Raw genomic sequence first — 23,930 nt, forward strand, 5'->3', positions numbered from 1 at the left:
GCATTTGAAAATAAAGAATAGTAAAAGCAAGTTTTCACTAAGTTTTAGCAGTATGGGTGGAGAGGAGATTTCCTCCAAGATGCAATTATTAGTATAAAAATGGAGGATTTTCCTTTGTTAAAACACTTGCAGGTTTTGCGAACCAAGTATGGCCAAAACAATTCTCCAAGGGACTTTTTTCTAACTAGAATATGAAATAATGACTAGACTTTAGCTTTAGGAAATCTAGCCACCTCTTGAATTCTAGACAGAACCAGATTCTGCAGAGGCTTTTTTTTGCATGAAATTCTCAGTCATTAATGATTGCACTTGGTCTCATGTGTGGAAGAGTATTAAAAAGTCCAAACTGTGGTTGTCTTGAGCACAGGGAGATGCTTTCCCTGTGCTGCCTATTTTGATTTAGTTATATACATTCTACTAGATATGACCATGTATTCTGGCAATGTATAACTTTGTGTCAATCAACCTCCATCACTTTGTATATGTTTGCAGTTTACTTTGCAACCTGCAGTGTCTGCTTCAATTTTCTTTTTTATTCCTTAAAAAAGATAGCGACAGCTTCAGCCATTGCTTTATCATCTGTACTGTGCAGTTGCAATGGGGACTCATATTTCTTTGTAATTGATTCATTGACTGAGATTTTTTTATCCTGCCCCTCCCCCAAAATGAGATTCGGGGAGACAATAAAGCAATACAATAACAATAATAAAGCCACAATTTCAATAAAATCCAGTTTAAAACTCAGCACGCAACAAACTAATTCTTTGGGCATATAAAATCTGCAATGTTGATGGTGGACTCCAAGTTAGTGGAATGCCTGGTGGAATAACTGTCTTGCATGCTCTGGGCAAGCTCAGACAAAGCATTCTGCTAGGTCAGGACCATGATGGGAAACTGCCCTTCCCTTCCCCCGTGCTCAAACAGGCGTATCCAGGGCTAGGCACTGCCAGAACCCCCGTGCACAGCAGAACAAAGACACAGCGGGGGATCATACCAGGGAGAGGATAGCGTGCCTAGTAGGCAAGCATGGTGCATTTGGTTCAGTTCTTCCTGCTGGGTCTTTTTGGGATATAGTAAGAAATTTATTACTATCTGGAATTAATTTTGTTTGCACTTAGGTTTGGGGTTATTCTGTCTTATTGGCTATTCCTATTGGAAGGGAAAATTCTCCCTTCTTTGCCATGTTCACATGATTTTCTGATTGAAAATATCATTGTATTTGAAGGCAGAAAGTATAGAAGGGTAGAGTTACAGATGGAGCATGCTTTGGTTACAAGTTTCCTTGCAACAGCATCTGCTGTTGAAGCCACAAGTTACCCTTCAGCTTAAAGTGGGTTTCTCTCCCTGCTAGTGAGAATTTGTTGTGGCTAGAAACTACCACTAAAGCTCCAATGGCGTGCCTGGACTGCTCTTGTCTGGTCATCTGTCTTCCACAGATCTCCACTATTTTTTGCAATAGTCTGGATGACACAGGTCCCTGTATTGTCTGCCACTCTCAGTATTATTATTAAGTATAGCTGTTAACAGATTGCAGACCTTTTCCGACACAAACCTTTTATTTGGGAAACAATGCAATTTCATATGCTTTTAAACAGGGAGGGCTTGGGAAAGAACATTGTTTCCTACTATTAAAGGACTGCTAATTTAATCCACATCAGTCTGCTGAACCAGAGAGAGAGAGAGACACTGTGAATGATGCACACTTCTATTTGTTTCTGCTTTGTGGGATCCTTTCAAGGAATACAATCTCTGAAAAGCCAAGAGCAGTACACAAACAATTTGGGGGACTGGTGAATGTTTTTTCTATGTAGGTAGTTACCTGTCTCTCACCTTTATGTAATTGCACTGGTTATGAGTGAGAAAACATTTGGCTTTCCTGTGTGTAACAGAAGTGTTCAAAAGTGGGTGTTCCTCATCTTGTTAGCGGAAAATAAAAGGATTTTGATACCAAGTTTCCTCTGTGTGTGTGCATGCACATACCTTGGCTGCTAAGTGGTGCCTCCGTTGCTTTAATGGGATTGCACTGATGTAAGTTGTCCACAGGCCCTGCTCCAATGGCAGCTGCCCAGAAATGCACTGCCAGCTCTTCTTCCAAGCACCTTGGAGCGAGAAGCTCCTTGGCTGGCATGGAGCCCACTGTAGGAACAGAGCAGGCAGCAACATATCGGATGATGGTCAGGCAGCTGCTGCATGGCTTGTAGTCAGCTGGATGGGATCTGAAAGACTTCTAGGGATGCTGAACAGGTGAATTCGGCCAGACAGAGTGGCAATAAATAAATGTTTAATCTATAGTGCACTCCACTAATCATTGGTCTTTCCCTGTAATGGGTTGGACCCTGAGCACTGCAAATGAACAGGAGTTGGTAAAATAATCTTTTCACATTGCTGTGGGCCCTTTACACACTTAAAAAAAGCTGCCACTGGGGGAACTTTCAGACCAGAAGTGGATGCAGGCAGAAGGGGAGTGAGCAGAAATGGCTGCTTCCAGCTTTTGCAGGGTTCACTTGCTCTACAGTTTATACTTGTTATAGGGAAAGTTTTTGTAGATGTTACTGTTTTGTTTGAAATATCATTTAGACATGGTTTGCCATACTTGGTTTTTGGTTTCCTCTTCCAGAACTGGGTGCCATAATGTATGCCTTAAATGTGTGTCCGCACCAAGACATGCACTCCAGTCTTTCCCACAGAGCTGGCTTAGATTTCTTTAGCTGGAGGGCTTTGTCCTGCCCTCGGCTGCCTGGGCATCCTTCTCCTGCTTCCAGGCCCTTTCACTGCCCATGCTCAGATTCCCCAACAGGATTAGCTGCTGGCTGTAGCTGTGAATGCGGCTGCTTGGAATGCTAGCCCTGGGCACCACAGGCATGCCCTTTACCAGATGCTGGGTAGGGCAAGTTATTAAGGCTTTAAAAGCAAACCAACAGGTAAGGAATGAGCAGATGGCAGGGGAGGTGCATGGGTACATGTGTGGAGGGGTGTCAGTGGGTCCTCTCAGAGGCCCCATGCCCTGGCAGCTGCCCCACCCCAACCCAACCCTGCCCTTCTATTGTGTAAGGTTAGGGATATAGCCCCTGGAACATGGTAGTCTAGTGTTGAGTGATGCAACCACCATCTCTATGAATCAAGGCTCTGGAAAGAACCTGTTTTCATGAGTGCCCCATGTTAGCTCACTGGTTAGCATATCTGGCAGTAGACATATCTTGGGTACATCTGAAAGTAGCTGAAGGGCTCCCTCATACATGTGACCATCACTTTTCTAATGTATAACGAAGTGAAGGCTCAAATGAGCCATCACAGATATAGTTTGCATTGCTCCAACGATACCTATGAAAATTCTACTCAAGGACCCATGGGTCCACATTTGGCTTCTGAGAGACACTAGATCAGCTACTATTTGTTGTATCTGGCGGAATGTCTTGTGTTTTTGCCACTTCTTCCAACATTCCAGGGATTCAATGTGAGACTAGCTAGGCACACCCAAAGTATCCTACATGCAATGCACAGAGACCTTAACACCATGGCCTGAAATATGTGTGCTCCCCCTTAAGCATCTGGCTTGAAGAAGAGCTATGGAGAAATCTAAAGTTTGTACAATCTGTTGCATTATTATTATATTGGTTGGGATTATAGATTTTGGTTTTGTACTTTCCACTGGAGAGTTAACAGATTTGGCAGAGAGAGTCCTCTAACATAAAATGCTGATAACAGAAATTTATGATATTTTAAAACGATGCAAGACATTAACTATATAGAATAAATTACCCCATTCTGTCTTTCATATGCCTTTCTGTTGACACCAGGTGGCAGTGCATCAGAAAAGGAGCTACCATTTGTTAGTGACTGGTATTCTTGCTATGAGCCAAACGTCAGCAGCTTTCAGTCCCATTAAAACAAACAGGCCCATGCTGTAAGAGCTTATCTTTAATACAGCTGTGCTCATAACATGAATGGGTTATAAAAAGAGGATACCCCCTTTGAAAATTAGTCCACTTGCTGCTAGATGCTTGCAACTCGCCGAGTAGGAGAAAGGGGCAAAAATACAGGTCTGGTTAGACTTTGGCCCATTATACACGAAGTGGAAGTTCTGCATTCGGGGTGGAATGGCGGCGGCTAAAATCACCAGTTATGCACGCTGCAGGCGGCAACCGGGCGCAGAGTCAACGTATGCTGCTGAAAAAGCCGCGTTAGCGAGATGCAGAAGAAAATGGAGCTTCCTGGGACCAGGGCACAACCAGAAGCGGCTCCAGAGTAGCCGTGTGCATAATCGGATACTCTGGGTTTTGTCGCCGTTGCGTCCCATCCCGTGCATAAGTGGTTTGCTTCGCTTCTTCCTCCTCCGCGTTCTCCATGCCGCCGTTTCAGCGGCCATGCATAATAGACCTTTGAGATGCACAAAATAACATTTATTCCATGATATCCCTCTCCAGGAAGAAAAATTCCACAGCAGTTTACACAGTCCTCATACAGCAGGACTGTATAAGCAGAACAGTTCCAGTCTCCCACCCAGCACAGTCTTCCTGATTCCAAGTCAACATTTATTTGGTATTGGCTTTATATTCTGCCCTGTCGTCGGAAACCTGTGCTGTATATATAGCAAGGGTGGTTATGGCTGACAGAGTGGAACCAAACCAATCCATCTGTTTATATATTTAGTTAGGAGGTACCAAATTATTTGTGTGTATGTTGTTATAAGCTATCATGTGGGGCTGCCTAAGCAGTTGTTGTCACTTATTCTACACATTTGGCAGCCCCAAAACATATGACTTGGGAATGCTAGCCTTAGTTCATGTAACACCATGGCAAAAGGGGTTATAAAAACAAGGAAGGCTACTTACTGCTTTCCCCCCCCCTGCTCAGCAATGTAAAGTTGTGCACCCTTCTGGCTTATGTAGACCTCACTTAGTGTCCTTACTCCTGGCAATCAACTCCACCAAGGAAGAGCCTGAGTAACCAAGACCACCAGCTGAGGGGGACTAGCAGGACCTGGATTGGTGCTGAAAGTGTTATTTTGTTTGTCAAGAGGGATGCATGTGCAAGCATTTGGTGCATGTGCAGCACCCCGACAGGGCAAATCCTGCTTTCCTGGCAACACTTCAGGAGCCTTTTCTTCCCCTTGTGCCACTTTCCTGAAGAGCCAGGCTCTGACACAGCTTCCATGTGGAATTTACACATGAGGTATGCATGGCAACCAAATGGAACCCAGCTTTCTTCTGACCACCATTTCAGTAGAGATGAGTTATCCTTCTTGTAAAATGGCTGTTAGCTGCTTTGGGGACCAATTTTTAGCAAAGTACAATCTTCATTATGAATCCATTTGACAAGCATGCTACAGAATGTTATTACTGCTAGATTTACACTTTGGAATTAGTATACCCCCAATGATACCTGCGCATTTCCCCCTTGACAACCAGATAATAACAGGATTAGAAAAGGCCAAGTGTCCAAGTTTAAATAAAGGAAGCGGCTCTCACATAAACCACAGTTGTGTCCCAAGTCCTCTTCCACAAGGATCTCTGATTCCAAGGATGGCAGGAGCTTGGAGGAAAAGGGGGCTTTGTAAGGATGGATTAATTTTATCTGGAATTCCTTATGTGTGAGGGTTATCTCTGAGGGCACAATTAACAGCATAAAAATAGCTAATTCAGCTCATTATAATATAAATCATCCTTATGTCTGTATGTAGAGGCAGCCCACTGAGACGAACAGGACTGCCCACTAGACTTTTCAATATCAGCTATACAAGGAATTAAATAATAGTAACTGTTCCTAGCATGGAAAAATGGACATATATTTCCTGCATCTTAGTTAAATGTTCCCTAAGATCGGATGGACTACATAATGCAAGAGCCCACATTTTACGATTGGATGGATGACAGATGTAGTGCAGGAACCCCCATTATATGTGCATGCAAACCATGTACCTGTGTGTGAACGCTGAGCATCAAAGTATACTGAAGTGGAGTCCAAAAACCTCCTTACATTTACACAAAAGTCTTGCACTGGAATGTTTTGCACTTTTTAAAAACCTGGCCCCTGCCCTTAGTCACAGTCAAAACTCTCTTTAGTTCCCAAAGCAGTTTCTCATAAGGCAGAGAAAAGAGGCTGTTCAAAATGTCTAAAGCTGTCTTTGGATCTTGCAGCGATTTCTGCTATGGGGATGGTTCATCCGTGACACCTCAAATATGCTGTTTTAGAAGACATCATATGTTTATGAAGCCTCTCCCCTGTGCTACCTGCAAGACAACCCAGAATAATTTGCTCCCTCTTGCACAATGCCTCCAGCCGACTGTACTTTAGGATTATAGCTGTTTTGCAGAGACTAATATTTCTACCACAAATTTAGTGCTGAACTGGGTATCTATTGAGCATCTTTAGAATTGCCACCAATATGATTCACTATTGTATATAAAGTTTAGACGTTTTATCTGCAGTGTAAAAAGTTCAGGAAAATTTATGTAAGTGGCAAAAATGTTTATAGATGGCGACGAGTGTTTGGTAATTTTGATATGTTTATAGAAAAATAAGTGGACAAATTCCAAAAGTAGAGGTTTGGTCTCTGAACTTTACTTCAGTTGGAATAGAGGAGAGTAATTATTCCTAAGAATATCACTTCTTACTATAACCAAAGGCAATCAGGAGGAACACAACTGACAGTCACAATGTGAGATTAGAAAATGATAAGACAGGCTTGGATCTAACAGTGCACAAATGGACATATAAGCAGACTTAGTATTGAAGAGCCTCTTGTGGCGCAGAGTGGTAAGGCAGCAGACATGTAGTCTGCAGCTCTGCCCATGAGGCTGGGAGTTCAATCCCAGCAGCCGGTTCAAGGTTGACTCAGCCTTCCATCCTTCCGAGGTTGGTAAAATGAGTACCCAGCTTGCTGGGGGGTAAACGGTAATGACTGGGGAAGGCACTGGCAAACCACCCCGTATTGAGTCTGCCATGAAAACGCTAGAGGGCGTCACCCCAAGGGTCAGACATGACTCGGTGCTTGCACAGGGGATACCTTTACCTTTAATGAAACATTTACCAGATTTGTCTTTCTCTACACTGTAAGTGAGGATACATCTGATGTAATACAACTAACTACTGTAGTCTTCCGTTTGTTTCCACTTGCAGAAATGAAGTGAGTTTGTGAGTACAATAAAAGAGTTCAGGCAATGTTTTATTTGTCCTGTTCACGTTTAGCTCTGTGTTATGCTTGAACTGGAATACTGGAAGGTATAATGAAATTAGTTACTAAATTGGCTTGAATCAATACATATAATCTCACTGCGTGGCTGTAGGAAGAACAGAGAAAAGAAATTGTTTTAATTGCTTGAGTCTGTGTACACAATTACGATATTGACAGAGAAGGACACTGCTTTGTAATGTAAATACTGAAGACAAGGATAGAATACTACAAGATGCAAGAAATTCATCATAGTTTTGACAGCAAAAAAAATGCAATCTCCCTTTTGTAATGGTTTATTTCATTTACATCTACTTAAACAAAGAGCCAGCTTGGTTAAACGGCTAAGGGCATCATCGTCTGTATCCCATTTTTTCTTAAGCTTTCTTTGCACCCAAAAACAAAGAACCCCCAAAGGTATCCGTACGTTAGATGCTAGTAGACAGAGGATGGTAAAGAAATTAAACCAGATGTTCTAAGCACAGGCTGAAAGAAAAAATTAAAAACTCATAGAAAGAGACTAAAATTTTAGATGAACATGAAGGAATTAGAAAATATATTTCAGTGTCTCCCCAATAAACCCAGCATAAGATTAAATTTGAGGGCATTTTAGTGAAGTAAAAGAGAGGGAGAGAGAACAGTTTTTATTTTTCTTTAAACATGATGTTGGTTAATACAAAAGGACAAACCGATGGGACTTTGCACTTATTTAAAGGGGCCTATTACCTAGGCAGAAACCAAGTCCCATAGATCAAGTTCCTTTTCTTCTGCTAGTATCACCATGTTTAGATCAGCTTGAAAACTCAAGGCCAGAGTAAAATACCTAATTCACAGAAAATATGCAAAGGACAAATTTCATTTTATCTTTATGTCAAAAAAGCTTGCAAAGTGTTTTGAAGTTGATCAGACTTTGATGAAAGCCATCCCATTTTTGTTGCAAGGCAGATCCCCTTATCATTGCTGGAGCCAGTGGCAGTTTGTTTGATTTGGGCTGCAGTCCAAACCATACTTACTTGGAACTAAATTCATAGTCTGCTTCCTCTAGCCTCTCTCTCAACTTTACTAATTCAATAGATAGATCTTGTTGATGTGTTCTCTCCCCTCCTCCGCCCCCCCAGACACGCTGAGTCTGCAGGGTAAGAGCAAATAGGGAAGATCCCCCCCCCATCATGTGGGAGCAGAAAATAATTCCTTCCTCCTTCCACACCACCACTTCCATTTAAATTGCAGAACTGGAGCTGCATTTGATTAAAATTCTAACATGTCAAAGGAAATAATGGAACTACATGTGCCTCTGTCTTAATACCCTCAAAAAGGTTAATAATAATTATTCTCGGAGTATTTGAAATGCATATGTGATATCCAGTTGCGTTTGTTACAAGAAATGACAGAGCCATCTTCTTTCCCATCAGTATTTGGCTGATATTAATACATTTCAAAATTACAGCCCGCCCGAGCTCAACAGAACTGCCATGAGTTTTGTGTATCACTCAGAGACACACCTCAGCCTATTTTTCTTGTTATAATCGAAGGGTGTCATATCACATTGAGCTTTTCCTCTAATCTCAGAATGTGCACTCAGATAAGAGAACTAGAAATCATTATGTAAGTTCAATGTGCTCTTGTTTCTCCAGCCAAGGCATCTAAGGCAGACTTAGAAGTCTGGTTTAAAGAAGGGAAGAAGCCCAAACTGAAATATAACACGTCTTGGTAGTGTGTCCAGCACTATTTTAAGGCTTAGTAGGGTGAACCAAAACCCATTTAAAATATATATGAGCAAGTAATCTTGTGGAGAGAGACAGAGAAGGAATTCCAGTATTTAACAAGGAACAAAGCAGAGATTTACAAGCACATTATTTAAGAAAGCCCTAATTGGAAGCATGCACATATTCTCTTTGGGCTTTGTCCTGCTTTCTTATAAGTTGTCACGCATTCCTCATTCTCGGTTTATGTCATAAAGCAGTAGTTTTGTGACCTGAGTTCAGCCTTGAAACAAATAATCCAGCCATTTTCGCACAGGTTATTTGTCCTTGTTGTGATGCTGCTGAGCAGTATTTTTTTAAATATATATTTTAACTATACTGTAAAAGATATAACACAAGAGTTATTTTATATCAGCAAGGTGAGACGCTTAACAAAATGTATACTGATGTTGCTATTTAGACCGCAGATGCTCAGATATGGAACTATTGACTGACTTTTTCTTTTACTTCACACCGCTGCGGGAGCTTTCGGTGTTCCGTAGGGCCTGGAGCTCTTCCACCAGGTCTATAGGTGAGGCTGGGTGCCAAGGAAGGTCAGGGCCTCCCCCTCCTAAAATGGCGGTAGCAAGGTCTATCAGCACCCTCTACACCTCCCCCTCTAGATGTGGAAGATTTGGGTTTTAGGTTCAGGAGGAGTGTTTTTTTCGCCACGGCTTCTGGTCTATGGGTTTTTCTATTATTGTATTGCTGGTTTTTATCGGTTATATTGGGATATTGGGGGTGGGGGTGGGGTAGCCGAATTTTGTAACCTGCCTCAAGCCTTCGGGGGGAGGCAGGTAATAATAATAATAATAATAATAATAATAATAATAATAATAATAATAATAATAATATGGTTATCTTGCTGGTTCTTGTGATTTGTTACATCTTTCATGATGTGAGTTAGACATGATTGTGCTAATTATGGTCATAAGCCAAGAATGAAGGCATTGTTCTAAAACCCGTTTTGGCACAGGGCTGAGAAAGTCTTCTGCCACACTCTTGTGTTGATTGGGCAGAATGTCTTTTGATCTACTTGTAGATAGTTAGCTACTACTTAGAATAATAAAATCATTCTTATTTATTAAGTTGTGTCAGTTTGATTCCATCCAGATTCTGAACTGATCCAGATTTCTGCTGATCTAATGGGTTTTTTTTTTTGAATGGATCCCATTAGAGCAAACACATGGAAATATTATGTCAGAATATCGTATCCTTCTAAAATTTCTTGGAAAGATCCCAAGAGCCAAGCTAAATGGTACTGGAAAAAGTTACACGAATAATCCAGTCTCGTGTAACTGCTCCATACAAAGGGGTTCGTGGAATGACTTCAAAAAGTCCTGGGAAATATTGCATCAGAACATGCTCCTAATGGATATTTCCTCCTTAAAGAAAATATCTTGAATTTAAGAACCTTATTTTTTTTAGAGTTATCTCATTAGGAAACTAATGTATTTTCAAATGCATTGCGACCATGATGTTACCTGGAAGTAAGCCCCACTGAAATGAGCAGTCCTTACTTACAATAAACCTGCAAGTCATTGGTGGAAGCAGGTTCCCAGTAATAGAGCAACAGTCCAACTTTGTCACAAAATATTTTACTGCAATGGATGCGGAGTTCTAAAGCCAGCAGCCATAATAAAAAAGGGCCTGTAATGGAAGTGTATACTGCCACTGTTCTGTCTCTGAAGCTATTCACGAAGCTCCCGGCAAGCAAGCAAGGGAAGGTGGGTTAGCTATTATAGGAGCACTTTGCTCAGCCAAGCGTGGAGCTTCCCTTTGTCCCAGAGGGACTCCTCCTGACCGAATGGCCCCTTCTGTCAGAGGCAGGCTTCTTACAGAATGGTAAGAGGCAAACTACGATTCCTGTAGCTAGACTTTATTACAGCATTAATAGTGGTGGGTTAAAGCACTAAACACATGTTGTATTCATAGTCCCCAATGATGGTTGTGCCCAACACTTCTGCCACTTGATATGTGATGGTAGCAGTCTAGCTGTAGCTATGCCACAGAGAGATGCCTAAGCACATACAAACAGAAAAGGCTGTCAACTATGAATTTTAAGCTCCACACAAATTTTAATTTCTGCATACAGATTTTCTTCAAGGGTTCAGGAGGAGTGTTCAAGGGGGGGGGGAGGTGAACCAAAGGAATGAATGTGTTGTTAACAAGACATTCAGAAACCAGAAAAGGATGCACAGAGAAATGCAAGAGCCAGTAAGAGCACAAAACCAGGCTCGCACAAGACACGTAAATTCTGTTGCAATTAAATCTAACTTCATAGCAGACTCCTCTCTTCTCTCACACCTCAGCTTGCTGAATGTAAACGCAGCTCTGAGAAAACAGCCGACTCCTAAAGGAATTCTGCGCACATTAAGCATTTCCAGATATATGGAAGTGTGAGTAAAAACAAGATGAATCCTAATGGGTCCCAATATTATTCCACTAACTCAGCCATTTTGTACATTTCCTCAGCAGTGACCTGCAGTTGTACAGATTAAATCAAAGAATTGCTATTGAGAGGCTGAAGGCACTGGTTTCCAGACGGTTTTGTTTAGGTCTGCAGCAATCTCAGCTTGATTTTTAAAAAGCACATTTAATTTATTTCCTTAATGATTATGGAATAAGCAGGATGTGGCACTTTTCTCCAATGATGTTGTGATTCAATAGGATCCAGGCACTTTCCTGTCAAACATCTGTGATTTAAGGAAAGCCCATGTGTGTATTAGTAAAATTGGCAAGGATGTGAATGTTTCCTGCTTGGGATTATCACAGAAGATTTGCTGTCTGTGTTCTGCACAACCAAGACTAAAAGATTTTCTTCTTTCTAAACCACTCTGCCTATAATAAAGGAAATATAAGATTGTGGACATGGGCAGGTCAGGACTAAAGTGTAGTACATATCGTTTTTCTCCAGTTTGCGTTGGACCCTATGAATATCTTCTACTACCTGTTAACAGAACAGATCTAAGGTACTGATAACATTTCCCCCCCACAAATATTTCAGTATCTGAGTTCTCCCCCCGGCCCCCATCTAAATTCAGGGAAACAGTCAATAGCTAAGTTGTCTTGAGATAGTGATGGGCTGGATGAAAGTACATATCTATTTCTTACTCTGTCTTGAAACAATCAATTCAAGATACAAATGCTGTGGGTATGGAATAAGGCTGATCCATGAAGAGGCTTTTTACCTCTCCATGAGTGCTCCCCAGGGGTTCTGTGGTCTTTCTTGAAAATTCAGGTGGTCACATTCTGTGCCATGCTATGCTATGGTTAGGTGGAGGGCTCAAGTTAAGTTGAGGCTACCAGATCCGAGTTGGGAAATGGCTGGAGATTTGAGGGGTGAAGCTTGATGAGGGCAGGGATTGGGGAGGGGGAGGGAGTTCAGTGGGGTATAATGCTAGAGCCCAACTTGCTCCAGTTGAAGTGATCTGTCACCAGGAGATCACTTGTAGTAGAGGGATATCTCAAACCACCACCAGTTGGCAACTCTCAATTGTTATGGTTCTTGGAGATGTCTAGGCCCCTCCTGGAGTCTGGCAATTCTAGCAATGCAGTTATTGCATTAATACACAACAATCAAATGTAGGTGGGGATGGGGTGGGGTTAGGCATATCAATTTTGACAGCGCAGAAGAAGTGGGAAGCCTGGTGACATCACTTCCTGTGATGTGGGGGTGGCCTGTCTCATCTAGTGGGAGTGTCTCCACTTCTGGTGGTGTGGCAGTGAGGCATGGTCAGCTGACAGCACTTCTGGGGTTCCTGAAAGTCTGAAAAATATTTCAGGGGTTCCTCTGTAGTCAGAAGGTTGGAAAAGGCTGAGCTAAGGCTAGTTCACTACCCGCAACCATTTTTGATGAAAGCCAGTAATAGTTCCAATTAACCACCTGTCTTTGTAACACCATGGCTAGAAAACTAATCCTTTACATGGGACTGTCCTTGATATTTGCAGGATTGCAGTTAGTGTAAAAGTCAACTGTAACTGGAAAGTGCTGGTGATTCTGAACGTCCTTTCCATCCCTTTCCTTTTGTCCGTCCTGAACCTCCTCTGTACTTAGTAACACAACCAAGATGATTAGGGGGCTGGATTACCTTCCCTATAAGGAAAGGCTAAAGATTCTGGGACTTTTGAGTTTAAAAAAGAGATGAACAAGGGGGGAGAAACATGATAGGGGTTCTAAAAATTATCCATTTGGTTGGAGAGAGTCGGCAAAGAGAACTTATCCCTCTCCTAAAATACAAGAACTTAAGGGCACCCAACTAAGTTGATGATCAGTTGGTTCAGGATGGACAAAAGGAAACGCTGCTTCACACAAAGAGTGCTTAAAATGCGGAATTTGCTGCTAGAGGGTGTATTAATGGCCACAGGAATAAACCGCTTTAAAAGATTAGATACATTCAAGAAGGATAAGTCTGTCAATGGCTACTAGCTGTGCTGACTGAAGAGAACCTCCACATTTAGAAGCACTAAGCATCTGAATCCCAGAGTCAAGAGGCTACAGCAGTGGAAGGCCCTAGCCCCTATGGCCAGATGTTGGCTGCCTACAGGACCTGATTGACCACTGTGTGAGACAGGCTGCTGGATTAGATGGACGATTAGTCTGATCCAGCAGGGTCCTTCTTACGTTCTTATGACATGCTAGAAATATGCATTTGCCATGTTCCTGTGATTCTGGTTTAGCTGCAAGAACACAAAGGGCTTGGAATAGACCAAAAGGTATCTAATTCTTAGAAAGGTGGACAAAGCTACCTGGTTGTTTTCTTATTCACGTGAACTCTGACATGCTTTAGCTATGACAGTTGGGAGTTGCATTGGATTACAGCACACCCCAAAGGCCTGCTGTAAGATAATGGGAGGCTAAAGGAGCCTATCTTTAGCTATGAGAAGTAAAAAAAAGTAATCTTTGAGTTCAGAGGAGGTCTCTCTCTCATTATCAGGCATTGGGGGACAAATAAAAAAATGACATTTTTCAGTAATATCCCACTTGTGACTTGTCCCAGATTCATCTGGCTGGCCGTTGTGCAGATCTTTGGCTGATCAAGCAAAGACAATTACACCCTTATCTGTCCCCTGTACAGCATTTATACATGGTAATGATGAATACTGCTAACAATGTGATCAGATCCTGGTCTGATGGATGGCACAAAGACACATTCAGCATGTGGATGCTTAAAACTGATCCCACATATTCTGGTATCATACAATCTGGCATGCTGTTAAGGATGTAACATGGAAACAGATGATTTAAAGTGAAGCTATGCAAGCTCAGCTATTCCCCAGAGCATACCCAGAATCAATAGGGATTCTGGACTGATGACAGAGACATTGTTTCTGGTAAAGACAGGCTACAATGAAGAGGGAAAAAATGTAGAAGCAATCTATCTCCTGTATATCACCCCTCCCCAAGTCTTTCTTCTAGAAAGTCATTTTTCTCCCTCTTTCTCCCTCTTGGTACCACTTGTTGCAGAATTTGTATTCTTCTAGAGGAGATGGTGACACGCAGAAATCAAAAGACATTTCAGAAAAGCAAAAGCTGAAATACTGTGCTCAGCAGATAATATATAAGAAACGTGTAGTGATATATAACCAATCCCCTGCAAAGTATGGCAGAACCCCTTGGACTGTTGATTATTTACAATCAAGTGCTGGAAGTGCATTAGGTATGATACAGTTCAGCTTCTTCAGTCTTCAGACCATGCTTGTACTCCGCCTTTCTGCCTTGTACGCTGGGAGAAAGGGCAACTTCAAAATGTGAGTGCTACCTACAGGGTGGTGGCAGGACCCTTGCTGGTGAAAAGGCAGGTCCAGCTGCAAGGATATGTGCTTGCTGGAGAACTATTTCTCATGCTCTCTTCTTTTACCTGCCAACTAGTCATTCCTCAGACAGCAATCTTTTAGTCCTGCCAAGTGGCAAACTGAAACAGGGTTCCAGAACAGTTTGAGAGTTGCCACTTGCGGTCTGGCCCAGCGTGTCTGAGGGACCACCTAACTCCTTATGCCTTGTGCTCTGCGAGTTCTAATACGTTGCTGATCCCTGGCCTGCATGAAGTGCACTTGACGAAGAATAGTTGGTTCTTATATGCTGCTTTTCTCTACCCAAAGGAGGCTCAAAGCGGCTTACAGTCGCCTCCCCTTTACTCTCCCCACAACAGACACCCTGTGAGGGAGGTGAGGCTGAGAGAGCCCTGATATCACTGCTCAGTCAGTTTTATCAGTGCCGTGGCGAGCCCAAGGTCACCCAGCTGGCTGCATGTGGGGGAGTGCAGAATCAAACCCGCGTCGCCAGATTAGAAGTCCACACTCTTAACCACTACAACCGATCTGGCTCTTTGGATAAGATTGTATTCAGTTGCCCAAAAAGAAGGATTTAGGTGTGATCTTCTAGTCATCAAATCATGGGATTCCTCCGAGCCCAAGGTCACCCAGCTGGCTGCATGTGGGGGAGTGCAGAATCAAACCCGGCTCGCCAGATTAGAAGTCCACACTCTTAACCACTACAACCGATCTGGCTCTTTGGATAAGATTGTATTCAGTTGCCCAAAAAGAAGGATTTAGGTGTGATCTTCTAGTCATCAAATCATGGGATTCCTCCGAGTAGATGATACCAATACTATTCCGTTTTTCCTGTTTAACATCCAGTCGGAAATAGTCTTAGTGAAGTCAAAATCTTGCTCCTTATTCTAGGATTTTTTTTAGTTCTAACTAAGGCATTACGTTACTACTGCAGTTTGAATGCTGGCCCAACGGTTATCAGGAGAAACATTAGCATTTTTCTTTTGGAAAACAAGGACCAGACTATAAAGGGAGCAAAATTCAGTGACTCTTAGAATGCTCTTTTGTTGCAGCATTCTGTAGGATTTGCATTCTATCCTGTATTGAAGCATCTAAAGTGCTGGCTGGCACTTCTTAGGCAGTCCCAAAGAGCCAGTGTTTGTCAAAGAACTATGCATGAAGCATCACATTTGTTTTTGATCATTAGCGCACGGTACAATTAGATAATGTACTATAAAGTACCATACAGCCAAATAGCTTCAATATTCATCTAGGGCTATGACGATCCACATTTAGCAACAAGGCATGTTCCCAGGGAAGTGTTCTTAGGATCGCAGCCTTAAATTGCACAGTGTTTAATAGTAGCTGCTCCCAAGTTAAATGTGCACAAGACAGCCATTAGGCTGAGCATCCTGTTTCTAAAATGTAAAATACAACATACCACAGGACTGCTGTAAAGACAGATAAAGTAATTACTGTAATCAACTATTGTAATTATCTATAGAGGATAGAACAAAAGCTAAGTGAGATGTAACTGTATCATAAAGTTTAGAATGTTGCAGTGTAGTTGTTCCAGAAAGTCAAGTAAATCTCCCTCTAAAGACCTCATCTCCTTTTAAGTATTGTAACTTCCCAGCTGGGGAACATGTATTCTCTTTATGTGGTTTGGACTATTATTTGCTTAACTATACTGTTACATCACACTTACCTCACTGTGCAGGCACCAATGCTTAGCATGGGCTTCTCTTTCTAGGATTTTCATAAATAAACCATGCCAATATGGGCTCCATTAATCACTTAAAAGGAAGGAAGAGATCTTAACTATAGAAGCAAGATGAACTTCTAGTCCACTAATGGGTTTGTACCATGATTTAATAAAATTTGTAAAGTGCTGTGGCTTCCTTGAGGCTGAGGGGCTTTATTAAAAATGTAAGATTTTTATCATTATGCATGTGCATGCATACAATGGAAGATTAGAAATCACGTTTCAATCCATGCAGCACTGGAATGGAAAAGGTCGAAACCTGATAATCAGATTCTGTCTGTTTGAGCACCTGTAGTGCAGCTTTCCCCAGTAACCACTTTTAAAATGTAGAATAGGCATGTTTAGCTATCTAAAAGCACAAATAGCTTAGAGCACAAATTAAAGCTGTCCTACATCTGCGTGGTTCGGTAACAAACAGTCTGTCAATGGAATTCAAACTGAAAAGGCAGGGCTTTATGCTGAGGCAGTGAACACCCCTCCCCAAGCCTTTCTTCGAGACAAATGTGTTTGAACTACTCAGTTATTATGACCCTTCACATGCCCAGGATCTTCTGAACATCAAATCCCTAAGATCATAATAGGCTAACGGTTACTCCAGCCCTACTGCTGTTTTGTTCACATTCTGCAGTGGCAGCACTTGGCAGAGATGCTATCAGGAAGCCACTGCTCCTTCCTTAGGCAGGGTTGCCTGCTAACTTTTCTGGATGCTCAGCATCCCTCCTCCTAGCTGAAGAAACGGGGGCAGCCCCCTGCAAGAGCTTTGCTGCCTTTTCTCCCAGCAGTGGAGCTTGCCCTTGCCTGCTGTCACATGGGGGAGGGAGTGTGTTAGCAGCAGCTCGGAGCTGGTGAGGGGGAGCCGCCAGAACGGGGCTGCAGCAGCCTCAGAAGCAGCATGCAGAGCACAAGGCAGGGAGCTGCCCTCTCCCACTTCCCAGCCTCAACTTCGGCGGGGACCGTTGGTGGAGCCCAAGGATTGCCTTGTCGCCTGCCACAAGGACTAGAAGGCACCTGATTCCAAGCAGCAGGGACGGCTGCAGCTGGGAAACGCATAAAGGGAGGCTGCAGTCACAGCGACTTGGCTGAGCTACAGGCGCGCCTGCTGGGCAGAGACCTCTCTGCACTCGGGGAAACCGGAGCGGAGGCACCGGCTGGGCTTGCCGATGAGGGGCAGGGGGGGCTGAAAGGAGCATGGGGCACGGGCCAGTTGCCCCGGGGGCCAGGCTGGCAGGTCGGAGGCAGGGCAGGTGGTGGATTCCCCTCTGGCTGTGCTTAGGAGCAGCTGGGGGCTGCCTGGGACAGGTGTACAATCTGGGCCTGGCCGTGGACGAGGGGCTGCCGGCAGACACCCTGGTGGGGGACATTAGCGCGGGGCTTCCCCCAGGAGGGGCCCACCCCGGCGGCTTCTTCCTCTCCGAAGGCAGCGGCGAGTCAGCGGTGCTGGCGGATTTCCACGTGCACACCGACACCGGCATCATCCGCACGGCGCGGCCGCTGGACCGAGAGCGCCGGGCGCGCTACAGCTTCGTGGCGGCCACGCTGCAGGGGGAAGTGGTCCAGGTGGACATCACGGTGGCCGACGTGAACGACCACGCGCCCCGCTTCCCCCGCGACTCGGTGCGCCTGGCCATCTCCGAGCTCAGCCCGCCCGGCAGCGTCTTCCGGCTCCCCGCCGCCCGGGACCCGGACGCCGGCAGCTTCGGCACGCAGGGCTACTCGCTGCTGCCGCTGGACGGGGAGCCGGAGGAAGGGCCGCGCTTCCAGCTGCGCTACGGGACCCCCCCGGACACGCTGGACCTGGCGCTCCTGCGGCGGCTGGACCGGGAGCGGGCGGACGCGTACGGGCTGCTGGTGGAGGCGTGGGACGGCGGGAGCCCTCGGCGCAGCGGGCGCCTGCGGGTGGAGATCCAGGTGCTCGACGAGAACGACAACGCGCCGGCCTTCGAGCACAGCGAGTACCGCGCCCGCGTGCCGGAGGACGCGCCGCCGGGCAGCGCCGTGTGCCGCCTGCTGGCCACCGACGCGGACCTGGGCGCCAACGGCGAGGTCCGCTACAGCCTGAGCCGCCGCCAGGGCGACCCCTCCGCCGCCGCGTTCTTCGGCGTGGACGAGCGCTCGGGGCTGCTCCGCCTGCTGCGCCCGCTGGACCGCGAGGCCCGCGCGCTCCACCGCCTGGCCGTGGAGGCCCGCGACGGCGGCGCGCAGCCCGAAGTGGCCACCGCCCTCGTGGCCGTCGAGGTGCTGGACGTGAACGACAACCGGCCGGCCATCCACCTGCTCTACCTCACCGAGGCCGGCGCCAGCGTCTCCGAGGGAGCGCGGCCCGGGGACTACGTGGCCCGCGTGTCCGTGTCGGACGCGGACGCCGAGGAGGGCGGCGGCGTGGCGCTGAGCCTGCAGGGCGGGGACGGCGCCTTCTCGCTGCGCCCGTCGGGCGACGACGTCTTTTTCCTGTGCGTGGAGGGCGCCCTCGACCGGGAGCGCCGCGACGCCTACGAGCTCCGCCTGCTGGCCGTGGACTCGGGCTCGCCGCCCCTCTCCTCGCAGCGCCCGCTGCTGCTCCGCGTGGCGGACCTCAACGACCAGGCGCCCGCCTTCGCGCAGCGGCACTACCGCGCCTCGGTCTCGGAGGCGGCCTCGCCGGGCACTGTTGTGCTCCGCCTCAGCGCCGCCGATGCCGACGAACCGGGCTCCCGCAACGCGCAGGTGCGCTACGGCCTGGCCCCCCGCCAGGCGCCGGCCGCGCTGCTGCACCTGGACCCGCTCAGCGGCGTGCTCAGCGTGCGCGGAGGGCTCGACCACGAGCGCGAGGCCCGGCTGGAGCTGCTGGTCTGGGCCCGCGACCTGGGCGAGCCGCCTCTGTCCGCCTCCTGCCTGGTGAGCGTCAGCGTGGAGGACGCCAACGACAACGAGCCCGTCTTCGAGCAGCAGGTCTACAACGCCAGCGTGGCCGAGCACTCCAGGCCGGGCCTCTGTCTCTTGCAGGTAACTCGGGCGGGAGGACGGGCGCCGGACGCAGGAAGCCAAGCGGGCCGCCTAGGGATGCCAGCCTCCAGGGGGGACCTGGGGATTCCCCCGGAATTACGGCTCATCTCTAGACTGGAGAAAATGGATACTTTGGAGCAGTTGTGGCCAAGCCGTGGCTCTCCAAATATCCATGGGCCACAGTTACCATGAACCCCTGCCAATTGCTGTAGTCCATGGATGTCTGGAGTTTGGCCACCCATGCTTTGGAGGGTGAACTCTGTGACATTGTACTCCACTGAGGTCCCTGTCCTCCCCCAGCTTCATCTCCATATTCATAAGTTTCTCCAGAAGTTTCCCAAGCTGAATTCGGAGAAACACCAACGAAGTTATTATGCAAAGGCAGGCAATGGCAAGCCACCTCTAAACCTCTCCTGTCTTGAAAACCCAAGTCATATGCGAGTTGTCACTAATTTCCACCACCTGCTCTGGCTCAGGAGTACAAACAAGGTGGGTCAGTGCTAAACTGAAATAGCAGGAATTGAGGAGGGGATGCAGTTTTTAAAATATTTGAAGCACTGTACTGGCACAAGCAGATTCTGCTGAGATTCATGCTTATAATTCGTTAGTGGGGTCAAGTAATCACATGGCATCCCACACACAGGAGAAATACACCATCCTGATCCATGGTAGCCAGGTATATACCATTGCATAGCCGCTTTTTGCTATGGCACTGCAGACCTGTATTTTGGATTGCTTGCAGTCAGATGTGTGAAGCACAATCGTGGGTGGCAGTAGATACACATACTTGACTGTTGTGGACTAGGAGACAAGGTGCAACAAAGTTATGTAGCTGCTGAAATGACATAAGCAGCTGAACTGTTGAAGCCATTGAAGGGTGATTTATTTTGAAATGTTGATGGATCCTGGATAGGGGGTGAAATGGCAGTTGGCCACTTCCTGGAAACCCTGCCCCCCCCCCCAGTTTGTGAGCTGTGTTGGTGCTGTCAAGGCATATCTGATTTATGGTGGCCTATTAGCCCAGGTGCGGCCAGACTGCAGCTTTCCAGATGTCCATGGACTACAATTCCCATGAGCCCCTATCAGCATGCTGGAGAATCACAATCTGGCCACCCCCTCAATAGGGTTTTTAAGGCAAGAGATGTTCAGAGGGACTTTGCCATTGCCTTCCTCTGCATCACTACTCTGGACTTCTTTGGTGGTCTCCCATCCAAGTCTTAACAAGGACTGATCTTGCTTAGCTTCTGGGATCTAATGGGGTTGGTCTAGCCTTGGCCATCCAGGTCAGGGCTGGTGAACCATGCTTCCACAGGCTTATAGCATGTTGGTCTAGTGAGGTCGGTGTCTTTCCACATTCTGTCTGCATTCATCTATTTATTTATCTCGGTTGTTTGCCTGAGTCCATCTTTGAGATTTTAAATGAGAAACAGCCATTTAATATGAGCATATATTCTTTCAATATTGTTAGAGTAGTCAGGAAGAGAAGAATACTTTCTGCAAATTAGAGCTGGACAAGTGATGTCTGCATAGCCTTTTCTGTCAATGTGAATTGTCTAAGGGTGAACCTGGAGGGAGAATTAGTTTCTCCACATTTTGCAAGAAGCAGCTATGTTCACACAAATGTAGGGGAAATAACCACATGTGGCTACTTTTGCGGTATTTTGTCTTCCCCTCCGTCTCCACACCTTTGATTATTTCCCAAACTAATGGACCACATTGCCCACCCAGGCCATTTCTTTCAATCGCAGTGGCCTTTTAGGCGTCAGGCAATGTTTCCTCTACTTTCCTCCCCGGGTGGAGTAGTTCGCATCCTGAGCAGAATATAACTGTTGTCCTCTTACAATGGGCAGTGGACAGTCCAAGACCCTTTGTGGCTCCAGACTGCTGCTGAACAGGGCTTCCAGTGTCAATTAATGGCTGCTCACACACATAGCCTTAGAGGGAGCATCAGGATGCTGAAACTTAATTGTCCGAATATGAACAAGTACCCAGACAGAACACGTCTTCCTACAACATGCCTCAGAAATTCTGTAGCTGCTGGCTAGACCCATTTTTTGGCAGGGTGGGGTGAGGTGCTAGCCTCTAGATAGAATTTACTGCATCCACAGTCTCTTTTGAAGTTTACAATCTGTATTGTGATGTCAGAGAATATAAATGTTGACAGGCTAGTAGGTAAGGCACTTCCTGCACAATTCCAGATTTCAAGGGAGGGCAGCGGTGCCAGCTGTCACTCTTAGCCACCAGTCATACAAACCTCCTGAGGGTTGGAGGATGACAGACTCTTGTACAGTTGGTTAAGGGATTTATTACGTTTTTAAAACTAATGATAGCTGCTTCAGTGGTATTGGAGCCCTCTAGTTGTGCAAGTCTTCTGCAAAATATTTCTGTGTGCATCCTTTCATCTCGTTATTTCTGACAAGCAGATCCTTCTCCAGAACAGCTGTCCAAACTGTGAATGGTGGGAAAGTGGTTCACAGGGCACTTGATAAGTACCATATCTGAAAACTGAATGGAACAGGTATACTTGATTGGCTAGACGCCAGACAAGTGGAGTTATCACCACAGCAGAGAGTCTTGGCCAGGAATGCACTTTAAAGGAGGGAGTATTTAATCATCCCAAGAAAGCTGCAGTTTAGTGTGGAAGTTGTCTGAGTAATTTCTGTGTGCACAGCCACTCACTTGCTAGTTTTATGTAATTTGAGAGGTCCAGATATTTACCTGGTATGTACTAACAGATATGCAGCAACTCAGTTATTAAGGTTTATAATTAGCCCTGGAGCTCTGGTGTGCAGCTGATTGTGAAACTAATTTTCTTTTAATATGTTAATTTTGAGTTTGCTTGATCAAATACCTCATGCATATTCCAGTGCACTGCCTTGGAGCTTGCTGTTCTGTGTGGAAGGCAGGTCTGAGAAATGGCCTTTTTGGCCTTTGCATGCAAATATCTAGGGAAAAGAAAGACTGGAGATGTTGCTCTTATTTTGGGGAACTTCTTTCTTTGCCTTAGCCCATGTTTCCCATACGCACTTAAATCTTGCTTCTGGTTCCTAAATCTTGCTTCAATGGATCTGGTGAATAAGAAAGAAAGGTTCTTTCTAGCTGAAAATTGTCCAGATACCCTACCACTCTGCTAGGCGAAGATTGAGCCAGGGCTCTCCACAACTTTCTGGTTTTGGACTGAAGCTTCAGCTTCCTTTGTGCAATGTATCAGTTTCCTCTCCTGAGATCGGCCTTGGACACCCTGTATGCAATATGTGGCAGGAGAGAACAGCCTAAGACACTGGTGCCTACGACAGGGCTGCTCAGCCTTTTTGAGCCTTAGAAATTCTGCCACAACCTAGTGGGCGTGGCTGAAAAATGGTTGCTGCAGGAGACAGAGCCAGCTACAAAACTATTGTCACAGCATCACTTCAATCACACAGTGACAATCTCTGTACTGTGGTAGCAGCTGTTGCTAAAGCAACATTATAAAAAAATCTATGCAACCACTGAAGTCTCCAGGAGCTAATCAGAAGCCTTTCTGGGCAAAAAACCGTCTCATTCTGCCCACTTCCTAAAAACACTTGGCAGGTGCCCGAAAACATGTTGGCAGGCACCATGGTGCCCACAGTCACTCTGTTGGGGATCCCTGGTCTTCAGTATACATTTCCTATTTATGCTGCATGTTTCTTTGCGCTGTCCATGAGATGTTCCTTCATTCGTTTCCCAGAGCAATAAATACATACTTATGGATCATGGTGCTACTTATTTTGCATGACAATGACATTGCGGTAATGAATAAAATTACAACAGCAGGCAGAGCTCTAAGAACATGATTTAGTATACCCAGTTTGACAGCTTATCTGAATGAAATTAACTTTGTTAAAATCTGGCATGTGAGGAGTGCAGCCTCGCATAGTTGGCATATAACTGAACCGAGAGCAACTGGAACAAAGAATGAGAGAAGCTGGAATTTCTCCTCTTGTGGACTGTGTGTTAGGGCAGAGTTTGCCTGCATCAGATATCAGTTAGACAAGACTCTTCTCGTCTCAGTGCAGTACAAGTTTCTTCTCTTTCTTGAAGCATTTCATTTCTTTGCAGTTACAGTAAATTTTGATGATAGTTTTGAATTGATTGCCCTTGGTCCTTTTCTTTGATAAAGTAGCAGTCTCCCTTTCCACCCCTTGCCAGTCATATTCGCTGCACTGCTGATATACCTGTTGAATTTAGGACTTGGCAGGAGAGCGTTACAGTGGTGTGAGTGCTATTTAGTGCAGGGGTAATCAACCTGTGGTCCTCCAGATGTTCATGGACTACAAATTCCATGGGCCCCTGCCAGCAAATGCTGGCAGGGGCTGATGGGAATTGTAGTCCATGGACATCTAGAGGACCACAGGTTGACTACCCCTGATTTAGTGGACCAAATGCAGAAGATGGCTATAGGGGATGAGCAGTTGGAGCCATAGGATTTTGGTATGGGAAGTGTCACAGGGCCTGGGCTGCTTTAACACTGGTGTGA

General features: G+C 45.7%; 1 protein-coding gene across 1 annotated transcript in view; it reads left to right on the forward strand.

Annotated features, from left to right (window-relative positions):
* The first annotated feature begins 16,625 nt into the window (after nt 1–16,625).
* Nucleotides 16,626–23,930, forward strand: part of DCHS2 (dachsous cadherin-related 2) — a 108,714-nt gene continuing 101,409 nt past the window's right edge. The window contains exon 1 of the mRNA XM_077300054.1: nt 16,626–19,432. Coding sequence (XP_077156169.1) covers nt 17,639–19,432 — 1,794 coding nt within the window. The 5' untranslated portion in view covers nt 16,626–17,638. The remainder of the gene's footprint in view (nt 19,433–23,930) is intronic.

This window comes from Paroedura picta, chromosome 10 (assembly GCF_049243985.1).
Source record: "Paroedura picta isolate Pp20150507F chromosome 10, Ppicta_v3.0, whole genome shotgun sequence".
NCBI lineage: Eukaryota > Metazoa > Chordata > Lepidosauria > Squamata > Gekkonidae > Paroedura > Paroedura picta.